This window comes from Symphalangus syndactylus, chromosome 5, assembly GCF_028878055.3.
Source record: "Symphalangus syndactylus isolate Jambi chromosome 5, NHGRI_mSymSyn1-v2.1_pri, whole genome shotgun sequence".
In the NCBI taxonomy this organism is placed as follows: domain Eukaryota; kingdom Metazoa; phylum Chordata; class Mammalia; order Primates; family Hylobatidae; genus Symphalangus; species Symphalangus syndactylus.
In genome coordinates, this window is record NC_072427.2 from 123,540,085 (window position 1) to 123,563,200 (window position 23,116).

Genomic DNA, 23,116 nt, shown 5'->3' on the forward strand with positions numbered 1-23,116 from the left:
TACTTCTAGTTTCCATCCTTGAAAACAAATAAACCAAAAAAGTAATACTCATTGGAAATAATAAAATGATAAAATGAAACTAAGGTATCCTTTTTATGAAATTACCTGCTATAATAGTAAAAACAAAATCAAAACCTGGAAATAGCTTTAGTTACAATGAGAGAAAGTTGTTAAATAAATTATATTAATTTAGTAAGCTATCATGAAGTCATTAAAATAATTATGAGCACTATACAGAACCACAGTGCTGTGGTTTGAATGTCTCCTCCAAAACTCATACTGAAATTTAATTGCCATTGTGACAATATTAAGAGGTGGGACCTTTAAGAGGTGATTAGATCATGAGAGCTCTCCCCTCAGGAACAGATTAATGCCACTATCTCCGGAGTGGGTTAGTTACCTCACGAGTGGGTTCCTGATCAAAGGATGAAGTTCAGCACACATCCTTTCTATGTCTTGCGTGATCTCTTGCCCTCCTGCCCTTCCACCATAGAATAACTAAATAAGAAGCCCAGACATGGTGGCTCACGCCTGTAATCCCAGCACTTTGGGAGGCTGAGGCAGGCAGATCACCTGAGCTCGGGAGTTCGAGACCAGCCTGACCAACATGGAGAAACTCTGTCTCTACTAAAAATACAAAAAATTAGCCAGGCATGGTGGCACATGCCTGTAATCCCAGCTACTCGAGAGGCTGAGGCAGGAGAATCACTTGAACCTGGGAGGCAGAGGTTGCGGTGAGCCGATATTGCACCATTGCACACCAGCCTGGGCAATAAGAGCAAAACACCATCTCAGAAAAAAAAGAGAATAACACAATAAGAAGGCCATCACCAGATGCAAGTACCATGATCTTGAACTTCTCTGCCTCCAGAATCATGAGCCAAATAAACTTCTATTGTTGATAAATTACCCCATCTGTGGAATTCTGTTATACCAGCAGAAAATGGAAATAGATACATGGAAATATTTATGATATATTAAATGAAAAAAGATAAAAATGGTATGTAGTCTAAGTACAACTATGTCAATTATTATATATAGGGACATTGATAAAATGATAGTAAACGAAATGTTGAAAGGTTGTGTTATTTACCACTAAAAGGTAGTAAAATTCAAAGTACTTCACAGGATAAACAAAAGGAAAAATAAATTCATCTAGAAGGCCTGCAAAATCTGGACCACACTTTTAGTAGCAAGGAATTGTAAGGTTTCCCTGTGCTCCTCTAACCCAGTGAGTAAATATAAAAGCATCAAAACTACTTACCACAGACTAAAATTTTAAACTGTGGCCTAGAAAAATATTTTCATTTTTTATGAAAACAATATTAACAACTTGGTTTCAACAAATTAATACATTTAAAAAACAAATGAACAATACTAATAACACGGATTGGGAAAGATAAAAGTGAAGTGTGTTCCTTATGCAAAGGCACATCTTACTATTAGTAGATATATGTGAAATAATCTATTTTGGGAAAAATTGAGAAAGAAATATATTTTTAAAAATTTAGATCTTACCAAAGGATGAAGAAAAAAAATTAAGAGAAGGAACTTTTGAAATACCTATTATGTTGACTCTTCCTGGTGCTCGAACATAAAACTTGGGAATAGATCCAAACTTGGAGTTAAACATCTCCTTTAGCTTCAGTAACCTGAAAATAAAAGTACAATATTTCAGAATATCATATAACAGAAAATCCATAAGATAACATACACACACACACACACACACACACACACTCCATATGCCTGCCACCATTAATTATTCCTTAAAAGAAGAAAAGCAAAATTTCCTAGTGAGATACTTCCTTGAAAATCCCAAGATGAACAATACTGTAATCTCTAAATGGCACAAAAGTATAGCTAAGCACACTGAAGAATTTAAAAGTTAAGATTGATATACCCAACAGAAAAAGCTATTTCCTTCCTTTTTGAAGAATGTAGTTTCTGTATACTTTTTTGGCGACATTCAGGGAAGAATCTCTTTACATTAAAAGTGTACCATGCGGTAGTATATTTGGTTTCCTAAGGCTGTCATAACAAAGAACTATAAACTGGATGGCTTAATACAACAGAGATTTATAATCACAATTCTGCAGCCAGAAGTCTAAAACCAGAGGTCAGTAGTACCTCTGAAAGCTGTAGAGGAGAATCATTTCTTCCCTGCCTCTTTCTGCCTTCTGGTAGCAGCCATCGATCCTTGGTATTCCTTGGCTTACAGCTTTATCACCCTCATCTCTGCCATGTCATCACATAGCATTCTGTCTGTTTTTCCTTCTTATAAGGACACCAGTCATACTGGATTAAAGTCCATCCACTCTAATCGAGTATGACCTCTTCTTAATTCATTACATTTGCGAAGATGCTAGTTCAAATAAGGTCACATTCTGCAGTTTCAAGTAGATATGAATTTGGGGGGTTATACTGTCTAACTCAGAACATGTAGTCAAATGAAAACTAGACTGGTATCAGGAAACCACAGTTCCAATTCTAATGAGACCTCTAATTCAACATTAAAGTTTGGCAAATCATTTTCTCTTGGCCTCTCTTCTCTAAAATTTGAGAATTTGAACTAGATATTCCTCATAGGTCCCTTCCAAATCCAAAATTCTTGTAATATATTTAATAACTTGATACTCTCAAATTATCTCAAGTCAATTCTGTGAATAGCCCTCATTATTTGTAGTCCCACATCATACTGTATCTGGGTAATAACACCAGGATGATAAACATTTATTAAAGCCTAATATATTCAGGAAATTAATTAAGAAACAGAGACCCACACCCAAAAAAACTCAAGAAAATGTAATATAATAATAGAAAAATATGTTGAATATTGTTGGAAGTTATTCAAGCTCGTCTCTTGGGAATTGAATAGTCATCAGAAACTGTTTATATCAGTTTCTTTGGCTCTCTTCCTGCCTCATTCTCTTGTTGCTCCAAAGACACCATTATAAACTTCTCTCTGCTCAGTACTCTTTGCATTCCACCTGCCTCTGTGAACCTCTTAGTTTCTGCTCCTCCATACCTTCAGTTTTCATGACACTGTGGCCTTGACTCTACAAGACTTAACAGCTCCAGCATCCTATACTAACTGATTACATTTCTGTGTCCTTTCGTTCAAATCCTCAAAAGATAATCAGCTTGGCAGAGTTTAGGTCCTGTATCCATACAGGTCTAAACATCTGTGGCCAAAGGGTGAGGTCATTTAGTACAAATAAGGTCACCTGTTTTAGTTACAAATATGATCACTTGTGTTTACTCCTTCAGCAGAAGCTGTGGATGAGAACAAAAGAACGCAGCAGGGAGACAATAACTCATATCGCTAGCATATCACTCAAAATACATCTACTGGACTACCTGGCAGATGCGGCTGCCTAAATCTTTCTCTATATATCCTCAAAAAACAAAACAAGAACAAATAAAAGTATACAAAAACTTTGTCTTCAGTATAACTAGAAGACAAAATGTCAAACTTTAAGTTATCTATAATAGGGGGAAAAAAGAAGAAGGGAGAAAAGAAGACCATAGTGAACTACAAAACATTAGTGAACTACAAAACATAGTGAAACAAAAATTAAGCAAAAAAGCCGGGCGCCCTGGGTTTGCCTGAAGTTCCAGCTACTCTGGAGGCTAAAGCAGAAGGATCGCTTGAGCCTAGAAGTTCTGGGCTGCAGTGGGCTATGCTGTCCAGGTGTCTGCACTAAGTTGGGCTTGAATATGGTGACCTGTGGAGGCCAAGGGATTACCACGTTGCCTAAGGAGGAGTAAACCAACCTAGGAGGGAAATGGAGCAGGTCAAAACTGCCGCACTGATCGAGTAGCCACTGCACTCTAGCCTGGGCAACATGAGACCTTGTCTCTGAAAAAAAAGGAAAGAATGAAAGAGGAAGGAAGGAAGGAAGCAAAATTTATCAACAGCATCATTAAAGGAAGGAAGGAAGGAAGGAAGGAAGGAAGGAAGGAAGGAAGGAAGGAAGGAAGGAGGGAAGGCAGGCAGGCAGGCAGGCAGGCAGGCAAGGAGGGAGGGAGGGAGGGAGAGGGGAGGGGGAGGGGAGGGGAAGAGGGGGACAGAGGGAAAATTGAGTAAAATAAAGAGAAAAGAAGGGAGCCACCAAAACTAAGATTAATCTAAAACTACTATGAGAAAGAAAAGGTCCACCTATTAAAAAACGGGAGGTGTAGGAAAGAAAAAGAGGAAAGTAGAATAAGCTCATTGATTACTAAATAGGCAAGAGGTAAAAGTTAAAAGATACCCAAAAACACTCACAAAGCAATGACTTTTTTTAAGTTATAGTACAGGCATATACAAGGTATTATTAAACAAACAAACAAAAACAAAGAACAGGGCCTGTGCAGTCAGGTAGACCTGGGCTTAAAACTCTTCTCTACACATGATGAAATTCATTAATCTCATTCACCTTTAAATGGGATAGAAACATGTATCCCATAGATTTGTTGGGAAGATTAATAAGGTCATTTGGAACAGTGTCCAGCCCAGCATTGGCATGAAGTATGTGTTTAATAAATGGTAGTTATATCTTAGTTCCTGGGTTCAATATCATTTCCAGTCTGTAGCAGGTGAATAAGAATACATCACAAGCTGGGATTACGGGCCCAGGTGGAGGTTGCAGTGAGCAGAGGCCACACCATTGCACTCCAGCCTGGGCAACAAGAGTGAAACTCCATCTCAAAAAAAAAAAAAAAAAAGAATACATCACAAGCAATGAGAGATGGTAGGTAATTAAGTGTTTAGTTTATGTCAGGATAGGAAGTAATGTTAGTGCACTGGGTAATTTTAATGATGCTGTTGATAAATCTTGCTGCTCTCTGCCCAGCTTCTTCTATTTTATAAAGAAGTTTGTTGAAACAACTGAGGTTATTTGTCTGGATTTGAGATAGAATGACATAAAATATTAGTGCTTTTCAACAACCACCACTGGAAAAAAAAAAACTGACAAAGCAGATAGTAGAAGTTAAATAAGAAAATATCCCCCTATTTTCTAAGGGTGTTTAGAAATATAAGTACAAAGGTAACCAATAAAACAAAAACATAAATCTTCTTAAATACCACAGAAATTTCAAAACTAAAGGAGAAAAGAAAAATATCTGGTAGATAAAGAAAAACATAAAATGTACCACAGTAGATAATTACAGGTTGAGCATCCCTAATTCAAAATTTCAAAATCCAAATCATTCCAAAATTTGAAGTTTTTAAGCATGGACATGACGTCATAAGTGGAAAATTCCACATTTAAGTATTTAACACAAACTTTCATAAATAAAATTATTTAAAATATTGTATAAAACTACCTTCACGCTATGTGAATAAAGTGTATATGAAACAAATAAATTTCATGTTTAGATTTGGGTGCTATCCCCAAGATATCTCATTACGTATACGTAAATATTCCAAAATCCAATAAATCTGAAATCTGAAAAACTTCTAGTCTCAAGCATTTTGGATAAGGGATACTCAACCTGTATAAAATAATATGACAGAACTGAAATCAAACATATTAGTCACATTAATAAATGTGAATGAGCCTCAACTATTAAAACATAAAGATTTGCAATTTTGCTCCTAAAACACGACTGAATGTATTATGCTGTATACTAGACACATAACTAAAACAAGGTGATTCCGAAAGACTAAATATCAAGAAATGGGCAAAGATATTATAGGCAAATGAAAACAATAAGAAAACAAGTAGTAATCCTGATCAAAATTGTAGAATTTAAGCTTACACATTAAATGTGCATAGAAGGATACCTTTCTTTAGAGAGAGAGAGATAGGGACTCGCTCTGTTGCCCAGGCTAAAGTTCAATGGGCAGTGGCATGATCATGGCTCACTGCAGCCTAGAACTCCTGGGATCAGGCAATCCTGCGGTCTCAGCCTCAGCAGAACTACAGAGGCATGCTGCCATGCCTAGCTAAAATATTTTTTAATTTTTTGTAGAGGCATAGTCTCACTATGTTGCCTAGGCTGGTCTCAAACTTCTGGCTTCAAGTGATCCTCCTGCCTCAGCCTACCAGAAGGATATTTCTTAATACTGACAGCCACAAATCAAAATGAAGATATGACAGTTAAGAAATATCCCAAATGAAACAGTAATCACTTGTATAAGGCAAAACTACAAGGCAATGTAAGGCAATACAGGTAGAAATACATTAACAATAAGAGATTATAAGGCACCTTAGTAGATCAAGGAGTCCAAAAACACAGAGAAAAGACTCAATAAACTTGATAAAGTAAATTTTATGGATGTATACTTACATCAAACATTTTACCCTGATAATAGGCAATCTAACTTCTCAAGAGTACATGGAACATTCACAAATACTGATCATATATTTGGTTACAATGAAACATTAGTAAATTCCATAAAGTAGAAATAATACAAACAACACTCAATGCAATAGAACTAGAAATTATTAACAAGAAAAATAACAAAAAGGTCTTCCTACCTACAAATTTCTTAAGTGTCTTTTAAACAACTCTTGGGTGAAAGGGGAAATGAAGTGAAAGATAGAATCTAAAAATAATGATAACATTAAAAGCTCTACTCATAAAAAATATATGGGATACATTTAAAGCAGTCAGAAAACTCCATAGCTCTAAACACTTTAGCAGTAAAAATGAAAAATGTTAATAAAAGGCTAAATTCTCAGCTCCATAAGCTAGAAAATAAAAAGAATGACACAAAAAGGTAAGAACAGAAAGTAATGATATGGGGAGTAGAAAACAGCAGACCTAAATCAATAAATTCAAAGCCTGCGGTTTGAGGAAAAAAGTTAACAAAATAAGCCATTAGCTAATGAATTAATAATATGGGGGATAAAGCACAAATGTACAAAATAAAAAAGTAACAAAGGGAAAATACTACTAAACAGAAGACTTTTTTTTAAATAAGAAATGACTTTGCAGACCTCTATCCAAATATATCAGAAACTATAATAGTCTGATTCCATTTTTGATGTTTGACTACTGCCAGCTTTTCGACCTTAACTCTCCCTCTTTCCCCTTTCTACTTCACATTAAGCAAAGGCATTAAAAAAAAAAAAGCCCCTCTCTTTTGCCACCAGCCAAACCACATGTAGAAATCCTCTCCCTGGCTCTACCCTCTAACCATCATAAAAACCCCAAGTCAGTCTCCTTTCCCTGCTCTTTCTAACCAGTTTTGGACCAGCTTAGGCAACCTGCCATGCTCCCCAAGAAAGCCTTATAATGTCAGTAATAAACTTCTGGAAAACCACAGAGAATTAATGATAAAACCAACCTGAATAATAAAAGAATTCATGAAGGTAACAGGATGTAAGATTAACATACAGAAATCAGTAGACTTCATATGCAAAAACAAAAACCAATTAGAGACTAGAATGGTAAAGAAAATATCATTAATGTTAGCACCAAAAAACACTAAATGCTTACAAACAAACTTAATAAACGTGCAAAATCTATTTAAGAAGAGTTTTTAAACATTCTTGAAAGACAAATAGACTTAAAAGAAACAGGCTGGGCACTGTAGCTCATGCCTGTAATCCCAGCACTTTGGGAGGCCGAGGTGGATGGATCATGAGGTCAAGAGTTCCAGACCAGCCTTGCCAACATAGTGAAACACCATCTCTACTAAAAATACAAAAAATTAGCCAGGCATGGTGGCACGCACCTGTAATCCCAGCTACTCCGGAGGCTGAGGCAGGAGAATCACTTCAACCCAGGAGGCAGAGGTTGCAGTGAGCCCAGATCGTGCCACTTGCGCTCTAGCCTCCAGCACAGGCGACAGTGTGAGATCCATCTCAAAAAAAAAAAAAAAGAAATGAAAAGATATCCTTGTTTTGGATAAGATGATACAACATCATAAAGATGTAGTTCTCCCAAAGTTAATTTACAAATTCAACTAAATCTCCCAAAAAATACCAATAAGCTTTTCTTATGGAGATAGACAAGTTAGCTAAAAAGATCTTATGAAAAACAAATATGTAGCCAGGCATGGTGGCTCACGCCTGTAATCCAAGCATTTTGGGAAGCCAAGGCAGGCGGATCATCTGAGGGCGGGAGTTCAAGACCAGCCTGACCAACATGGAGAAACCCCATATCTAGTATAAATACAAAATTAGCTGGGCATGGTGGCACATGCTTGTAATCCTAGCTACTCGGGAGGCTGAGGCAGGAGAATCGCTTAAACCTGGGAAGCAGAGGTTGCAGTGAGCCAAGATTGCACCATTGCACTCCAGCCCAGGCAATAACAGTGAAACTCCATCTCAAAAAAAAAAAAAAAGAAAAGAAAAGAGAAACAAATATGTAACAATAGTAGGCAAAACACTAAAAAAAGAAAAAACAAAAACAAAAAAACCCTGCTTTGAGAGAGGAGTAACCTTACCAAACATTAAAACATACTATAAGGCCTCCGTAATGAAAACAGTGAGATATCAGCACATAAATAAACTAGCAGACTTCAGTGGAATAATATCATGTCCAGAAACAGATTCAAATAAAAATTTAATATATGATGATGGTGGCATCTCAAATCATCACACAAAGGTAAATTTTTTTTTTTTGAGATGTAGTCTCGCTCTGTCACCTAGGCTGGAATGCAGTGGCGGATCTCAACTCACTCCAACATCCGCCTCCCTGGTTCAAGTGATTCTTCTGCCTCAGCCTCCCGAGTAGCTGTGACTACCGGCACATGCCACCACACCTGGATAATTTTTGTATTTTTAGTAGAGATGGGGTTTCACCATATTGGCCAGGCTGGTCTCGAACTCCTGACCACGTGATCTCCCCTACTCGGCCTTCCAAAGTGCTAGGATTACAGGCATGAGCCTCTGCACCCAGCCTACAAAGGTAAATTTTTAATAAAGAATGCTAGTACATCACACCTGTAATCCCAGCACATTTGGAGGCTGAGGTGGGCAGATCACGAGGTCAAGAGATCGAGACCATCCTGGCTAACACGGTGAAACCCCGTCTCTACTAAAAATACAAAAAATTAGCTGGGCATGTTGGCACGTGCCTGTAATCCCAGCTACTTGGAAGGCTAAGGCAGAAGAGTCACTTGAACCCAGAAGGCACAGGTTGCCGTGAGCTGAGATTGCGCCACTGCACTCCAGCCTGGGCAACAGAGCGAGACTCCATCTCAAAAAAAATAAAAATAAAAATAAAAAAAATAGAGTGCTAGTACAATTGGTTAGACTTCTGGGAAAAGGTAAAATTAGATCCATATCTTACACCATACACAACAATAATCTCCAAATGGATCAGGAGTCTAAATGTAAAAAAGAAACTACAGAAAACTAGAAGAAAACACAAGTGAATTTCAATATAACGCAGGCTTAAGGGAAGGTTTTCTAATATGACTCAAAATACAGAGGCAAATTTTTTTAATTTGATAGAGTTGACTATATAAAAATATTTTAAAACGTTTATGGCAAAAACACTACAAAATTTAAAAAACAACAAACAGAAAATAACATATATTATAGATAAACAGATAATATCCCTTACATTTAAAAAAAAAAAAAAAAGCCTCTTAAAAACCATGTGAAAAAAGACCAAAGCCTTGATAGAAAAATGTGTAAAAGGTATAAACAGGTCAGGCATGGTGGCTCACACCTGTAATCCCAGCACTTTGGGAGGCCGAGGCGGGCGGATCACGAGGTCAGGAAATCGAGACCACGGTGAAACCCCGTCTCTACTAAAAATACAAAAAGTTAGCCAGGCGTGGTGGCGGGCGCCTGTAGTCCCAGCTAGTCGGAGAGGCTGAGGCAAGAGAATGGCGTGAACCCAGGAGGCGGAGCTTGCAGTGAGCCGAGATTGCGCCACTGCACTCCAGCCCGGGCGACAGAGCGAGACTCCGTCTCAAAAAAAAAAAAAAAAAAGAAACAAAATCACTTTTGTTGTATTCCTCCTAAAAATACATAAGCTGAATCTAACCATGAAGAAATATTAGACAAACTCATTAAGGGAGAAATTTCTTTAAAGTATGTTAAATGAAAATTATAGGAAGCCATTGTTTTAGACTAAGCTGTTGCACTAGACCCAACAGACCAAACCAAAATGTAGTACTGGTACTAAAGTTCCACATCAGCAAACCAAAACTAAGTTATCTGACTTTCCAAGAAGTCAGGAGAGAGAGAGAGACAATAGCCAAATTTCCCAAACAGACCAGTCTCAGTCAGCATAATAATAAAGTTCCCTCTGCCTTTAACAACAAAAAGTAACCTAAGTAGCCTGATGTTGACCAACCAGTAATTTTTGTATTATTTTTTTCCCTATTCCTCCCTTAATAGGAAATTAACATTAAAATGACCAATCCACTTTTTGTTCTTTGTTTCTGCTTTTTTCAGTCCTTTGTCTATAAAACCAACCTCCTCTGTTTAGCCCATTGGAACACTTATTCTATTTTATAGAACGAAGTGCTGCCCAATTCTAGAATTGCAAATAACACCAAGTAAGGTCTTTAAACTGTTAAAAGAAAAACTTCAGTCAAATTAAATTTAAAGGGGTTTAACTGAGCAATGAACAATTCATGAACTGGACAGCCCCCAGAATCACAGTAGATTCGGAGAGACTCTAGGGATGCCTCATGGTCAGAACAAATTTATAGACAAAAAAAGAGAAGTAACACAGAAATCAGAAGTGAGATACAGAAACAACTGAATTCCTTACAGTTCTACATTTGCCTTATTCTAACACAGTTTGAATACTCAGCAGTGTATGACTGGTTGAAGTACGGCTGCTGGGATTGGCCAAGAATCAACTATTGTTACAGGAGCATACTCTCAAGTTAGGTTTTCAATCTTGTCTACCTATTAAGTTAGGTTGCAGTTCATCTACAAGAACTCAAATATAGAAGTAGAGAGGCCTTCTCAGGCCATATTTAATTTGCTTTAACAAAACTAAATTTGTTGTGCTTTTGTCTTTTGACAAATATCATCATGACATATAAAATGAACATATGTTAAAGATTTTATTTATCTCAGTAATTAATGACAGAACTGGTAAGATGTCATAACCAAACAGAAAAAAGAATCCAAAGTCTCACCCATATACAGTAAAATAAGGAATGGCCAATATGCATTTAGAAATATATACAAAACAAATTGAAAACATTAACAGCCAGGGGGCAATCAGTTGCATTCCATCAGACGCAATTCGCAATTTCTATGGAAAAAAAAATCATTTGCATTGCTATCAGTTTTATATGACCTATAGAGTTGTAAAATACCATGAATCCATGAATACAATGAAAGCCTCAGAACTCACATAGAAATCAGATAATTTGAAAGCGTATACTAGACAACTTCTAGTTTTCCTTTGACGATACCTGATAATCTTTTGGTCCATTTCGAAGTTTTTCACAATTTTCCCTAAAACTCAAACTGAGGAATATTCTATAAAATAGCTGCTCATAAAACACATAGAAAGGCTGAGGAAGTATTCCACAATAAAAAAGATTAAAGAGGCAACAAGTAAGTATAGCATACATCCTAGATTGGATCTTGAAACACGAAAACATATAGCAGTCCACCCTTATTTGTGGTTTTGTTTTCTGTGGCTTCGGTTATCTGCTGTCAACCATGGTCTGAAAATATTAAATGGAAAAATACAGAAATAAACAACTCCTAAGTTTTAAATTGCACACCATTCTGAGTAGCATAATAAAATCTCACACTGTCCCATTTTGTCCTGCCCAGGACATGAGTCTTCCCTTTGTCCAGCATATCCACACTATATATGCTACCCACCTACTAGTCACTTGGTAGTCATCTCATTATCAGCTTGACTCTGTATTGTCTCTATATGGCAGTGCTTGTGTTCAAGTAACCATAATTTTACTTAATAATGACCCCAAAGCCTATGAGTAGTGATGCTGGCATATTGTTAAAATTACTCTATTTTATTTTTAGTTATTATTGTTAATCTCTTGCTATGCCTAATTTATAAATTAAATTTTATCATAGGTATTTATATATAGGAAAAAAGCAAATAGTATATATAGGATTCAGTACTATCTGTGGTTTCAGGCATCCACTGAGGGGTCTTGGAATGTATTCACCAATGTATGCTGTATTTTCCTATAAAGAACATTAGTAGGATAACTGGTAACACTTCAGGTCTGTCAATTAGATAATACTGTCCTATCAATGTTAATTTCCTAATTTTAATCATTATGCTCCCATTATATAAAAGAATGTACTTGTGTTTAGGAAATACGCATTCAAGTATTTAAGGTTAAAAGAGCATGTTAAATAAAATTTATGGAAGACCATTGTTTTGGGCTGAGTTCCTCCACTAGGCCCCAGTAAACCAAACCAAAATGGAGTCATTCTTGCTAAAGTTCCACATCACCAAACCAAAACTAAATTGTTTATCTGATCTATAAAAAAGCAGGGGATCCATGGTAGCCAAATTCCTAAACAGGCCAGTTTTAGCCTGCATGGTAAGGAAATCCCCTCTGTTTTAACTCTTATAAGAAAAAGAACCTGAAGTAACCTGATGTTAACCAATCTGCTTTTTATTATGCTGTTTCCTTGTTCTTCTTCAAGCTATTTTGTAAAAACCAACTGTTCTGCCATGCCTAGCCTAGCACCTCTCTATTTTTAGATGCTGCCCAATTCAGGAATTGAACATAATAATAAAAGCTAATTAGAGCATTTAATTAAATTAGTTAATATTTTGTCTTCTAACAGGAATCAGGTCCTCAACTTAATCTCGAACTATTCAGGAAAAAAATTATAAGGGGATAGGAGCAAGATAACCGAATAGAACCCTCTAGGGATCACCCTCTTGCAGAAATACCAAGTTGAACAACTATCTATCCACAGAAGAAAGCACCTTCTTAAGAACCCAAAATCAGGTGAGTAATCACAATATCTGGTTTTAAAATCATGTCAAGGAAAGAGACACTGAAGATGGTTGGAAAGATAGTCTTGAATCATTGACACCACCCCTCTCTTATCCCCCAGCAATGGTGGTGGCCATGTAGCATGGAGAGAGAATCTGTGCACATGGAGGAGTACAGTGATTATGGGGCTTTGCTTTGGAATTCAGTGCTGTCCTGTAACAGTAGAAAGTAACACAGTGCACAAATCAGCCAGTGCACAGGGAAGGAGCATTTAGACCAGCCCTAGCTAGAGGGAAATTGCCCATCCCAGCAGCCTGAAAGTAAGTTCTGGCTAGCCCAACCACCATGGGCTAAAGCACAACAGGTTCCTAAAGAAATCTGAAAGGCACTCTAAGCCTTTATAAGGCTGTAAACCCTGACAACATTTCTACACATCCTGGGCCAGAGGGGAATCTGCCTTGAAGAGAAAGAACTAGTCCTGGGAGAATTCATCACCTGCTGACTAAAGAGCTGTCAGACCTTGAATAAACATCAGTGGTTGCCAGGTAGTACTTGTCATAGGCCTTGGGTGACCCTGTGCATTCCCAGTGTGATGGCCATGGGAAGAGACTCATTCTGCTTGAGGAAAGAAGGAAGATTAAAGGGAACTTTGTCCTGAAGCATGGGTACCAGCCTGGTTACTGTGATGCAGACCACCCAAGGGCTCCGGGGGTCCACAATTCTAGGACTTGGCTCCTGGATGGCATTTTTGGACCTGTGCTGGACCAGAGAGGAGCTCACTACCCTGAAGGGAGCATCCCAGGCCCAGCAGCATGTACTACAAGCTGACAGAAGAGTCCTTGGGTAAACAGTGGTAGCCAGGCAGTAAACATCAGCAATAACCAGGCATTACTTGCTACAGGCTGGGGGAGGTGGCCACAGGGAAATACTTCTGCTTAAGGAAAGAGGAGGGAAGAGTGGGAAGGACTTTGTCTTGCAGCTTGGGTGCCAGCTCAGCCACAGTGGAATAGAGCACCAAGTAGATTCCTAAGGTTCCTTACTCTATGCCCTGACTCCTAGACAGCATTTCTGGACCAATCCTGGGCTGAGGGGGAGCTCATCACCCTAAAGAGAAGGCCACAAGTCTGGCTGGGTTTGCCACCTGCTTGGGCCTTGAGGGAGCATCAGTGGTAACCATGACATGGTTTCTGCAGGCCTCAGGAAAGACCCAGTGCAGTGTGAACTTTGGGTCTGACCTAGTGCAGTCCCAGTGACAGTGGCCACAAGGGTACTTGTGTCTCCCATCCCCCAACTCCAGGAAACTCAGCATGGAGAAAGAAATTCTGTTTGGGGGAAAATAATGGTAAAGAATAACAGACTCTGCCTGGTAATCCAGGGAATTCTCCCAGAACTTACCCAACACTACCAAGGCAGTACCTCTACAAGAAAGCAAGAGACACAGTGTTACTGGGTATGGGGTACCCCCTAATAAAGATATAGCTGCAGTGACCAAAGACTTAGATCGTAATACTCAATTCCCTTCAAATACCTAGAAAGCCTGCCCAAAAAGGATACAAATAATTCTAGACTGCAAAGACTATCATAAATACTTGAGTCTTCTATGTCCAGACATTAGTGAACATCCACAAGCATCAAGACCATCAAGGAAAATATGACATCACCAAATGAACTAAATGAGGCACCAGTGGCCGTTCCCAGAGTGGCAGAGACAAGTGACCTTTCATACAGAGAATTCAAAATAGCTGTTTTGAGGAAGCTCAGCAAAATTCAGGATAATAGACCAGGCGCAGTGGCTCGCACCTGTAATCCCAGCACTTTGGGAGGCCAAGGTGGGTGGATCATGAGGTCAAGAGATTGAGACCATCCTGGCCAACATAGTGAAACCCCATCTCTACTAAAAATACAAAAATTAGCTGGGTGTGCTTGCGCACACCTGTAGTCCCAGCTACTGGGAGGCTGAGGCAGGAGAATCATTTGAACCCGGGAGGCGGAGGTTGCAGTAAGCTGAGATTGCACCACTGCACTCCAGCCTGGCGACAGAGTGAGACTCCGTCTCAAAAAAAAAAAAAAAAAAGAAAAAAAATTCAGGATAATACAGAGAAAAAATTCAGAATCCTATCAGATAAATTTAACAAATAGATTAAAATAATTTAAAAGAAACAAACAGAAATTCTAGAGTGAAACAACTGAAATACTGAAGAATGCATCAGAGTCACTCAATAGCAGAATTGATCAAGTAGAAGAAAGAATTAGTGAGCTTGAAGGCAGGGTATTTGAAAATACGCAGTGAGAGGACACAAAAGAAAAAAGAATAAAAAAGAATATAGCATGCCGACAAGTTACAGAAAATAGCCTCTAAAGGGCAAGTCTAAGATTTATTGGCCTGAAAAAGCATAGAGAGTGAGAGAGACTGGGATAGGATGTTTATTCAAAGGGATAATAAAAGAGAACTTTCTAAACCTAGAGAAATACATCAATATTCAAATACAAGAAGGTTATGGAACACCAAGCAGATTTAACCCAAATAAGACTACCTCAAGACATTTACTAATCAAACTCCCAAAGGTCAAGGATAAAGAAAGGATCCTAAAAGCAGGAAGAGAAAAGAAACCAGTAACATATAAAGGAGCTCCATTACAACTGTCAGCACACTTCTCAGTGGAAACCTTACAGGCTAGGAGAGAATGGCAAGACATACTTAAAGTGCTGAAAGAAAAAAATGTTTATCTTAGAATAGTACATCCAGCAAAAATATCCTTCAAACATGAAAAAGAAACAAAGACTTTCTGAGACGGACAAAAACTGCTATCACTGACAGCAGACATATCCTACAAGAAATGCTGAAGAAACTTCAAACTGAGAGAAAAGGTTGTTAATAAGCAATAAGAAATCATGTGCAGAAATGCAAATCAAAACCAAAACCACAATGAGATGCCCATCTCACACTAGTCAGAACGGCTGTTACCAAAACGTGTCAAAAACTAACAGATGCTGATGAGGCTGCAGAGAAAAAGGGGACATTTATACACTGTTGATGGAAATGTCAATTAGCCAGTGTCTGGAGTTTCTTCAAAGAACTTAAAACAGACCTACCATTTGACCCAGCAATCCCATTACTGGGTATACATCCAAAGGAAAATAAATCATTCTACCAAAAAGACAAATGTACTCATGTGTTCATTGCTGTGCTATTCACAATAAGAAAGACATGGAATCAAACCCAGGTGCCTATCAATGGTAGACTGGATAAAGAAAATGTGGCACATAAACACCCTGTAATACTACACAGCCATAAAAAAGAGTAATACCATATTCTTTGCAGTAAAATGGATGCAGTGGAAAGCCATTATCCTAAGCAAATAAACACACAAACAGAAAACAAAATATCACATGTTCTTACTTATAAGTAAGAGCTAAACATTGAGCACACATGGACATAAACATGGAAACAAAAGACACTCCAGACTACTAGAGGGAGGAGAGGAGTGGGGTATGGGTTGAAAAACTACCAGGTACTATGCTTATTACCTGAATGACAGGATACAGGCCCCAAACCCCAGCATCACACAATATTCCCATATAACAAATGTGCACACGTACCCACATATCAACAGTAAAAGTTAATTTTTTTAAAAAAGAAATCATCTGAAGATAGAAAATTCACTGGTAATAAGAAGGACACAAACACAGAACATCATAACACTATAATTGTGTTATGTATACTACTTATATCTTGAGTAGAAAGACTAAAACATGAACCCATCAAAAATAATAACTACAATAACTTCTCAAGACACAGACAATAAGATATGAATAAAAACAACAAAAAGTTAAAAAAGAAGGTAGATGAAGTGTTTTTATTAGTTTTCTCTTTTCTTGTTTGTTTCTTTTTGTAATCGGTATTAATATCACTTTAAAAAAATGGGTGATGTTACTTGCAAGCCTCATGGTAACCTCAAATAAAAAACACAAAACAGATACACAAAAAATAAAAAGCTAGAAATTAGAAACCAGAGAAAATCACCTTCACAAAAAGCAAGACAGGAAGGAAGGAAGAGAAGACTATAAAACAACAAGAACACAGTAATAAAATGGCAGAAAAGTCCTTACTTATCAACAATAACATTGAACGTAAATGGACTCAGCTCTCCAGTCAAAAAACATAGAATGGCTGAATGGATTAAAAACAAAACAAAATCCAATGATCTCTTGCCTACAAGAAACAAACTTCACTTCTAAAGACACACATAGACTGAAAAAGAAAAGGGATGAAAAAAGATATTCCATGCCAATGGAAACCAAAAATGAGCAGGTGTAGCTACACTCCACTTCAACACTCCACTTTCAGCATTGGACAGATCATCCAGACAGAAAATCAACAAAGAAACACGAGACATAATCTGCACTATACCGAATGGACCTCATAGTTATTTACAGAACATTTCATCCGACGGTGGCAGAATACACATTCCTCTCCTCAGCACATGGTTCATTATCAAAAACAGAACATACGTTAGGCCACAAAACTAGTCTTTTTTTTTTTTTTTTTTTTGAGACAAAGTTTCACTCTTGTTGCCCAGGCTGGAGTGCAATGGCGTGATCTTGGCTCACCACAACCTCCACCTCCCGGGTTCAAGCCATTCTCCTGCCTCAGCCTCCCAAGTAGCTGGGATCACAGGCATGCGCTACTACGCCTGGCTAATTTTGTATTTTTAGTAAAGTCGGGGTTTCTCGTTGGTCAGGCTGGTCTCAAACTCCCGACTTCAAGTGATCCGCCCGCCTTGGCCTCCCAAAGTGCTGGGATTACAGGCATGAGCCACCGCGCCCAGCCAAAACTAGTCTTTAAAAATTCAAAAAAATGAAATCATATCATGTATCTTTTTTGACAACAATGGAATCAGACTAGAAATCAATAAGAGGAACTTTAGAAACTACACAAACACAATTAAACAATATGTTCCTGAATGACCAGTAGGTCAATGAAGAAGTTAAGAAGAAAATTTAAAAATTTCTTGAAACAAATAAAAATGGAAACACAACACAGCAAAACCTTTGGGTTACAGTGATGGAATGCTAAGAGGAAAGTTTATAAAAATAAATGCCTACATCAAAAAAGTAGAAAAACACCAAATAAATGACCTAATGACGCATCTTAACATGGAAAAACAAGAGAAAGCCAAACCTGAAATTAGTATAAGAAAAGAAATAATAAAGATGAGAGTGGAAATAAATAAAATTAAAGCAAAAAATACAAAAGATAAACAAAAGGAGAAGTTAGTATTTTGAAAAGATAGACAAAAAACATTGGGGAAACATCCAGGACATTGGTTTGAGCAAAGATTTTTTTGTCTAATGTCCTGAAAGTAAAGGCTACCAAAGCAAAAATGGACAAATCAGATCACATCAAGTTGTTTTTTGTTGTTGTTGTTTTTTTTTTCTTGAGACGGAGTCTCGCTCTGTCGCCCAGGCTGGAGTGCAGTGGCGCAATCTCTGCTCACTGCAAGCTCCGCCTCCCGGGTTCCCGCCATTCTCCTGCCTCAGCCTCTCCGAGTAGCTGGGACTACAGGCGCCCGCCACCACGCCCGGCTAATTTTTTTTGTATTTTTAGTAGAGACAGGGTTTCACTGTGGTCTCGATCTCCTGATCTCGTGATCCACCCGCCTCGGCCTCCCAAAGTGCTGGGATTACAAGCGTGAGCCACCGCGCCCGGCCAGATCACATCAAGTTAAAAAGCTTCTGCACAGCAAAGGAAAAAACCAACGCAGTGAAGAGACAACCTACAGAATGAGAAAAAATATTTGCAAACTATCTGACAGGGATTAAAAACCAGAAAATGTAATGAGCTTAAACAATGTAATAGGAAAAAATGTAATAATTCTATTCAAAAATGGGCAAAAGATCTGAATATTTTTCAAAAGATGTAAAAATGGCAAACAGGTATATGAAAAAGTGATTAACATCATTGATCATCAGAGAAATGCAAATTAAAACTGCAATAAGATATCATCTCACCCAAGCTACAATAGCTTTCATCCAAAAAACAGGTAATAACAAATGCTGGTAAGGATGTGGAGAAAAGAGAATCCTCATACACTGTTGGTGGAAATGTGAATTAGTACAACTACTATTGAGAACAGTTGAGAGGTTCTTCAAAAAATTAAAAATAGAACTACCTTATGATCCAGCAATCCCACTGCTAGGTATATATCCAAAAGGAAATCAGTGTATTGAAAAGATACCTGCACTCTATGTTTATTGCAGTACCATTTACAATAGCCAAGATTTGGAGGCAACCTAAGTGTCCAGCAACAGATAAATGGATAAAGAAACGTGGCATATACACACAATGGAGTACTACTCAGCCATAAAAAAGAATGAGATCCTGTCATTTGCAACAACATGGATGGATCTGGGGGACATTATGTTAAGTGAAATAAGTCATGCACGGAAATACAAACTTCATACGTTCTCATTCATCTGCAGGAGCTAAAAATTAAAACAATTGAACTCATGGAGAAAGAGAGTAGAATGACGGTTACCAGAGGTTGCGAAGGGTAGCAGAGATGAGGGAGTGGGGATGGCTAATAGGTACAAAAATATAGTTAGATAGAATGAATAAGATCTAGTATTTGATAGCATAACAGTTATAGTCAACAAAAATTTATTTTACATTTTATAATAACTAAAAGATTATAATTGGAATGTTTATAACACAAAGAAATGATAAATGCTTGAGGTGATGCATACACTATTTACCCTGATGGGATTATTATACATTGTATGCCTGTACCAAAATATCTCATGTACCCCATAAATATATACATCTATATTATGTACCCATAAAAATTAAAAATTAAAAAAAATTAAAACAGATAATGATAAAGCAAATGTGGTAAAATGTTAAGTTTAAGGAATTTGGGAGAGGAATATACAGTAATTTTTTCAACTATTATTTGACTTTTCTATAAGTCTAAAAATATTTCAAAATAAAAAACCATTTTTTTAATACAAAAATTAGCCAGGCATGGTGGCAGGCTCCTGTAATCCCAGCTACTCAGGAGGCTGAGGCACAAGAATCACTTGAACCCAGTAGGTGGAGGCTGCAGTGAGCCGAGATCGTGCCACAGCACCACTGCACTCCAGCCTAGGCAACAGAGTGAGACTCCGTTTCAAAAAAAAAAAAAAAGTCTTTTTTTAAAAAAGAAACACTTACTGATGCTTTACTAAGTACTCTTTGAAAGGAGATGAATAAGAATCCTTGGCCTTAAGAAATTTAAAAGTTGGCCAGGTGCGGTGGCCCATGTATGTAATCCCAGCACTTTGGGAGGCCAAGGCAGATCACTTGAGCTCAAGAATTCCAGACCAGCCTGAGCAACAAGGCAAAACCCCATCTCTACAAAAAATACAAAAAATTAGCTGGGCACCATGGTGCATGCATGCCTGTAGTCCTAGCTACTCAGGAGGCTGAGGTGGGAGAATCACCAGGAAGTCAAGGCTGCAGTGAGCCATAATTGTGCCACTGCACTTCAATCTGGGCAACAGAATGAGACCCTGTCTCAAAAGAAAGAAGAGGAGATGAGGGGAGGGGGGAGGGAAGAGGAAGGAAAGAAAAGGAAGGAAAGGGAGGGAGGGAGGGAAGGAAAGAAGGAAGGAAGGAAGGAAGGAAGGAAGGAAGGAAGGAAGGAAGGAAGGATCGGTCTAGCAAAAGAGGAAAATAGGTAAGCCAAAATTCACAATACAGTGGGACAATACAGAGTGATAAGTTGGCCAAATACAGTCCTTTGGGAGCACAGAGAAACATCATTTAGTCTCTGCTATGACAGAATATGATATGAGTGGTAAGATAAATCAAAAAGAGGGAAGGTACATTACCCAAAGAGGTGGTAATGTTTGAAATAAATTTTAAAGGATGATGTCAGACAGGTGGGGTAGGGTGAAGCATTCTAGGCAATTGACATGAAAAGGCCCAAGCATACAGCATTCAGAAAACTACAGTTAGGTTTCTAAAAACATCAGAAGAGAAAAGGAGGGGAGGAGGTTGGAGACTATCAAGTCTCAGATCTTAAAGGCCCTTATTATGCCATATTGAGAAACCTGGCTTTTAAGATACAGGCAATGGATGTGAACAGACGTTTAAAAATGAAGTAAATCATCAATTTTGCATTTGAAAAAGCTCACTAGGTAGTGTGTGGAATTTGGATTGTAGAAATAAAGAGATCTAATAGCAGTTCATTGTAATATATCTAGAGAGAAATGCTGAAAGTACTTTAAAGCTATAGGTAGAGAAGGGTGAAATTAAGGTGATATTTAAAATGTCAAATCCAAAGGAATTGGTACAATTAAATGTGGGAAAGAGAGCAATAAGTATAACTCCCACTTTGCTGGTTTAGATAATCCTGCTAGCCTTAATAAGGGTTAATGTTTCTGCCTGTGAAAATCATATACAGATGAAATTCAAGTTCTCCTGAACTTGAATCCTTATTAATTTGTTTTTATAAGAACTGCAAACACAAATAACATGAAGTGCTAACAGCAGAGTTAGAATAAGTCTCCTAAAATGTGTCTTAATGAAATTATTTTGAATTATAAAACTTTGTCATTTTCCTAGACTTCCTTGGGAAGGCAGTCTGTTCATGACTTATAACTGCTTCATCGCCAAGAGGCTTACTATACAACATTCCTACCTTTGAAATTCAAATGCATGGAGGCTATAAAAGGAAACAAGGAAAGCATTTTTCTCTAAGAACAGAAAGAACTGAAGTGTACAGTGTTTTTCTAAACTTCATACCTAACCCTCTAATAATGAATGGTAGGGCTGTAATTGGGGGAAGTAGCTGTATTTTACCTCTAGGTGAGCTACCAACAAGACCTTGTGTCTTAATGCAGTCACTGAAAGTATGCCCTCCAAAAAATGCAATGAGCATTTCAATATGAAAATAAGAGATCCTACAAAGATCATACTGTTAAAGGGGGAATTGGCCAAAGTATTGCAGCACAAATTGCTGGCTCTGGTGCTCTGAATGCTCTTTTGACTTAAAATCTTAAAAAAAAAAAAAAAAAAAGAAAGAAACAAAGAAAAAAGAATAGCAGTATCAGTAACAGAAGTTGAGAAACAAAGCTATGACTGTCATGAATGAAATGGACTTTAATAAAAGGACTGATTCTCTCAGACCATGTGGCTAACTGTAGAAATGAATGAATTAAAATTTCAGGAGCTATGACATGTATTTTCAGTCTTCCACTGTGACCTTGGGCAAGTCCCCCATCCTGTCTGTGCTTCTTTTCTCTTCAATATCAGGATATCGAGGCATGGCATTACAGAAAATGTTAATTTTTAATACTAATTTAAGAACAATTGGTTATAACATGAATTTTTATGTTAATTTGTATGAGTTGCTCCATGCCTCAACTTTCTTCATCTACAAACCGAGGCTAATACTAGAACTCACTGCAAAGGTTTGTTTGAGGGTTTTATAAGTATAAAATAATTATTAGTTATTACTATTATTACTGTTATATTTGAGAATTTAATATATGTTAGAGATGGAACTTCAAAGTATGGTAATTACCATTGGGAAAGGAGGGTGAATTTGAATCTCTGTTTTGTTCCTTTCATCACAATAAATTTCTCCAAGATCAAAAATTAAACATAAAAATAAAACTATAATTATATTAGAGATCTTAGAAAACAAGGTTATGATGGTGAAAATAAAAATAGTAGATAGGTTGAATAGAAGAATGAAAAGAGTTAAAGAGCAAATTAATGAGCAAGAAGCTGAAGGAAAGTGGAAATTAAGGCCACAGCTATAGCTATTTTGAAAATAATGAGAGGTCTACATATCAAAACCCATGAGACACAACCATAATAGCACTCAGAAAATTTTCTAGCCTTCTATTCATATAAGAAAATAAATAATGGGGGAGAAAGGCTCTTTCCTTTCCATCTGGCAACAGCCATCAGGTAAGCCAAGATAACTGCATACAAGTACATTCAGGAGCTATGAAGGAAGCAGCAGTCTGATACCATGCACTTTCTTCGGAGAGTCCCTGCTAGCAGTACTGACAGCTCTCTGCTCTACCACAGGGCTCCACATCCCACCCAGCCCAAAAAAGTGCACCGACAGGGCTACAAGGCCAAGCAAGTTTACGTTATATATAGGATTCGTGTGCGCCATGGTGGCCGAAAATGCCCAGTTCCTAAGGGTGCAGCTTATAGCAAGCCTGTCCACTGTGGTGTTAACCAGCTAAAGTATGCTCGAAGTC

At 37.7% G+C, this 23,116-nt stretch overlaps 1 protein-coding gene across 7 annotated transcripts in view; it reads right to left on the reverse strand.

Annotated features, from left to right (window-relative positions):
* The window catches only part of GALK2 (galactokinase 2), a 171,238-nt gene that overhangs the window by 125,702 nt on the left and 22,420 nt on the right, over nucleotides 1-23,116 (reverse strand). For 5 of the 7 annotated variants that reach the window (XM_055279053.2, XM_055279056.2, XM_055279054.2 and 2 more), the window contains exon 2: nucleotides 1,564-1,652. In XM_055279053.2, the coding sequence (XP_055135028.2) occupies nucleotides 1,564-1,652 (89 nt within the window). Of the gene's footprint in view, nucleotides 1-1,563; nucleotides 1,653-7,034; nucleotides 7,055-7,672; nucleotides 7,696-23,116 lie in introns of those variants that run through there. The other 2 variants (XM_063640698.1, XM_055279055.2) reach the window with 2 other exon arrangements.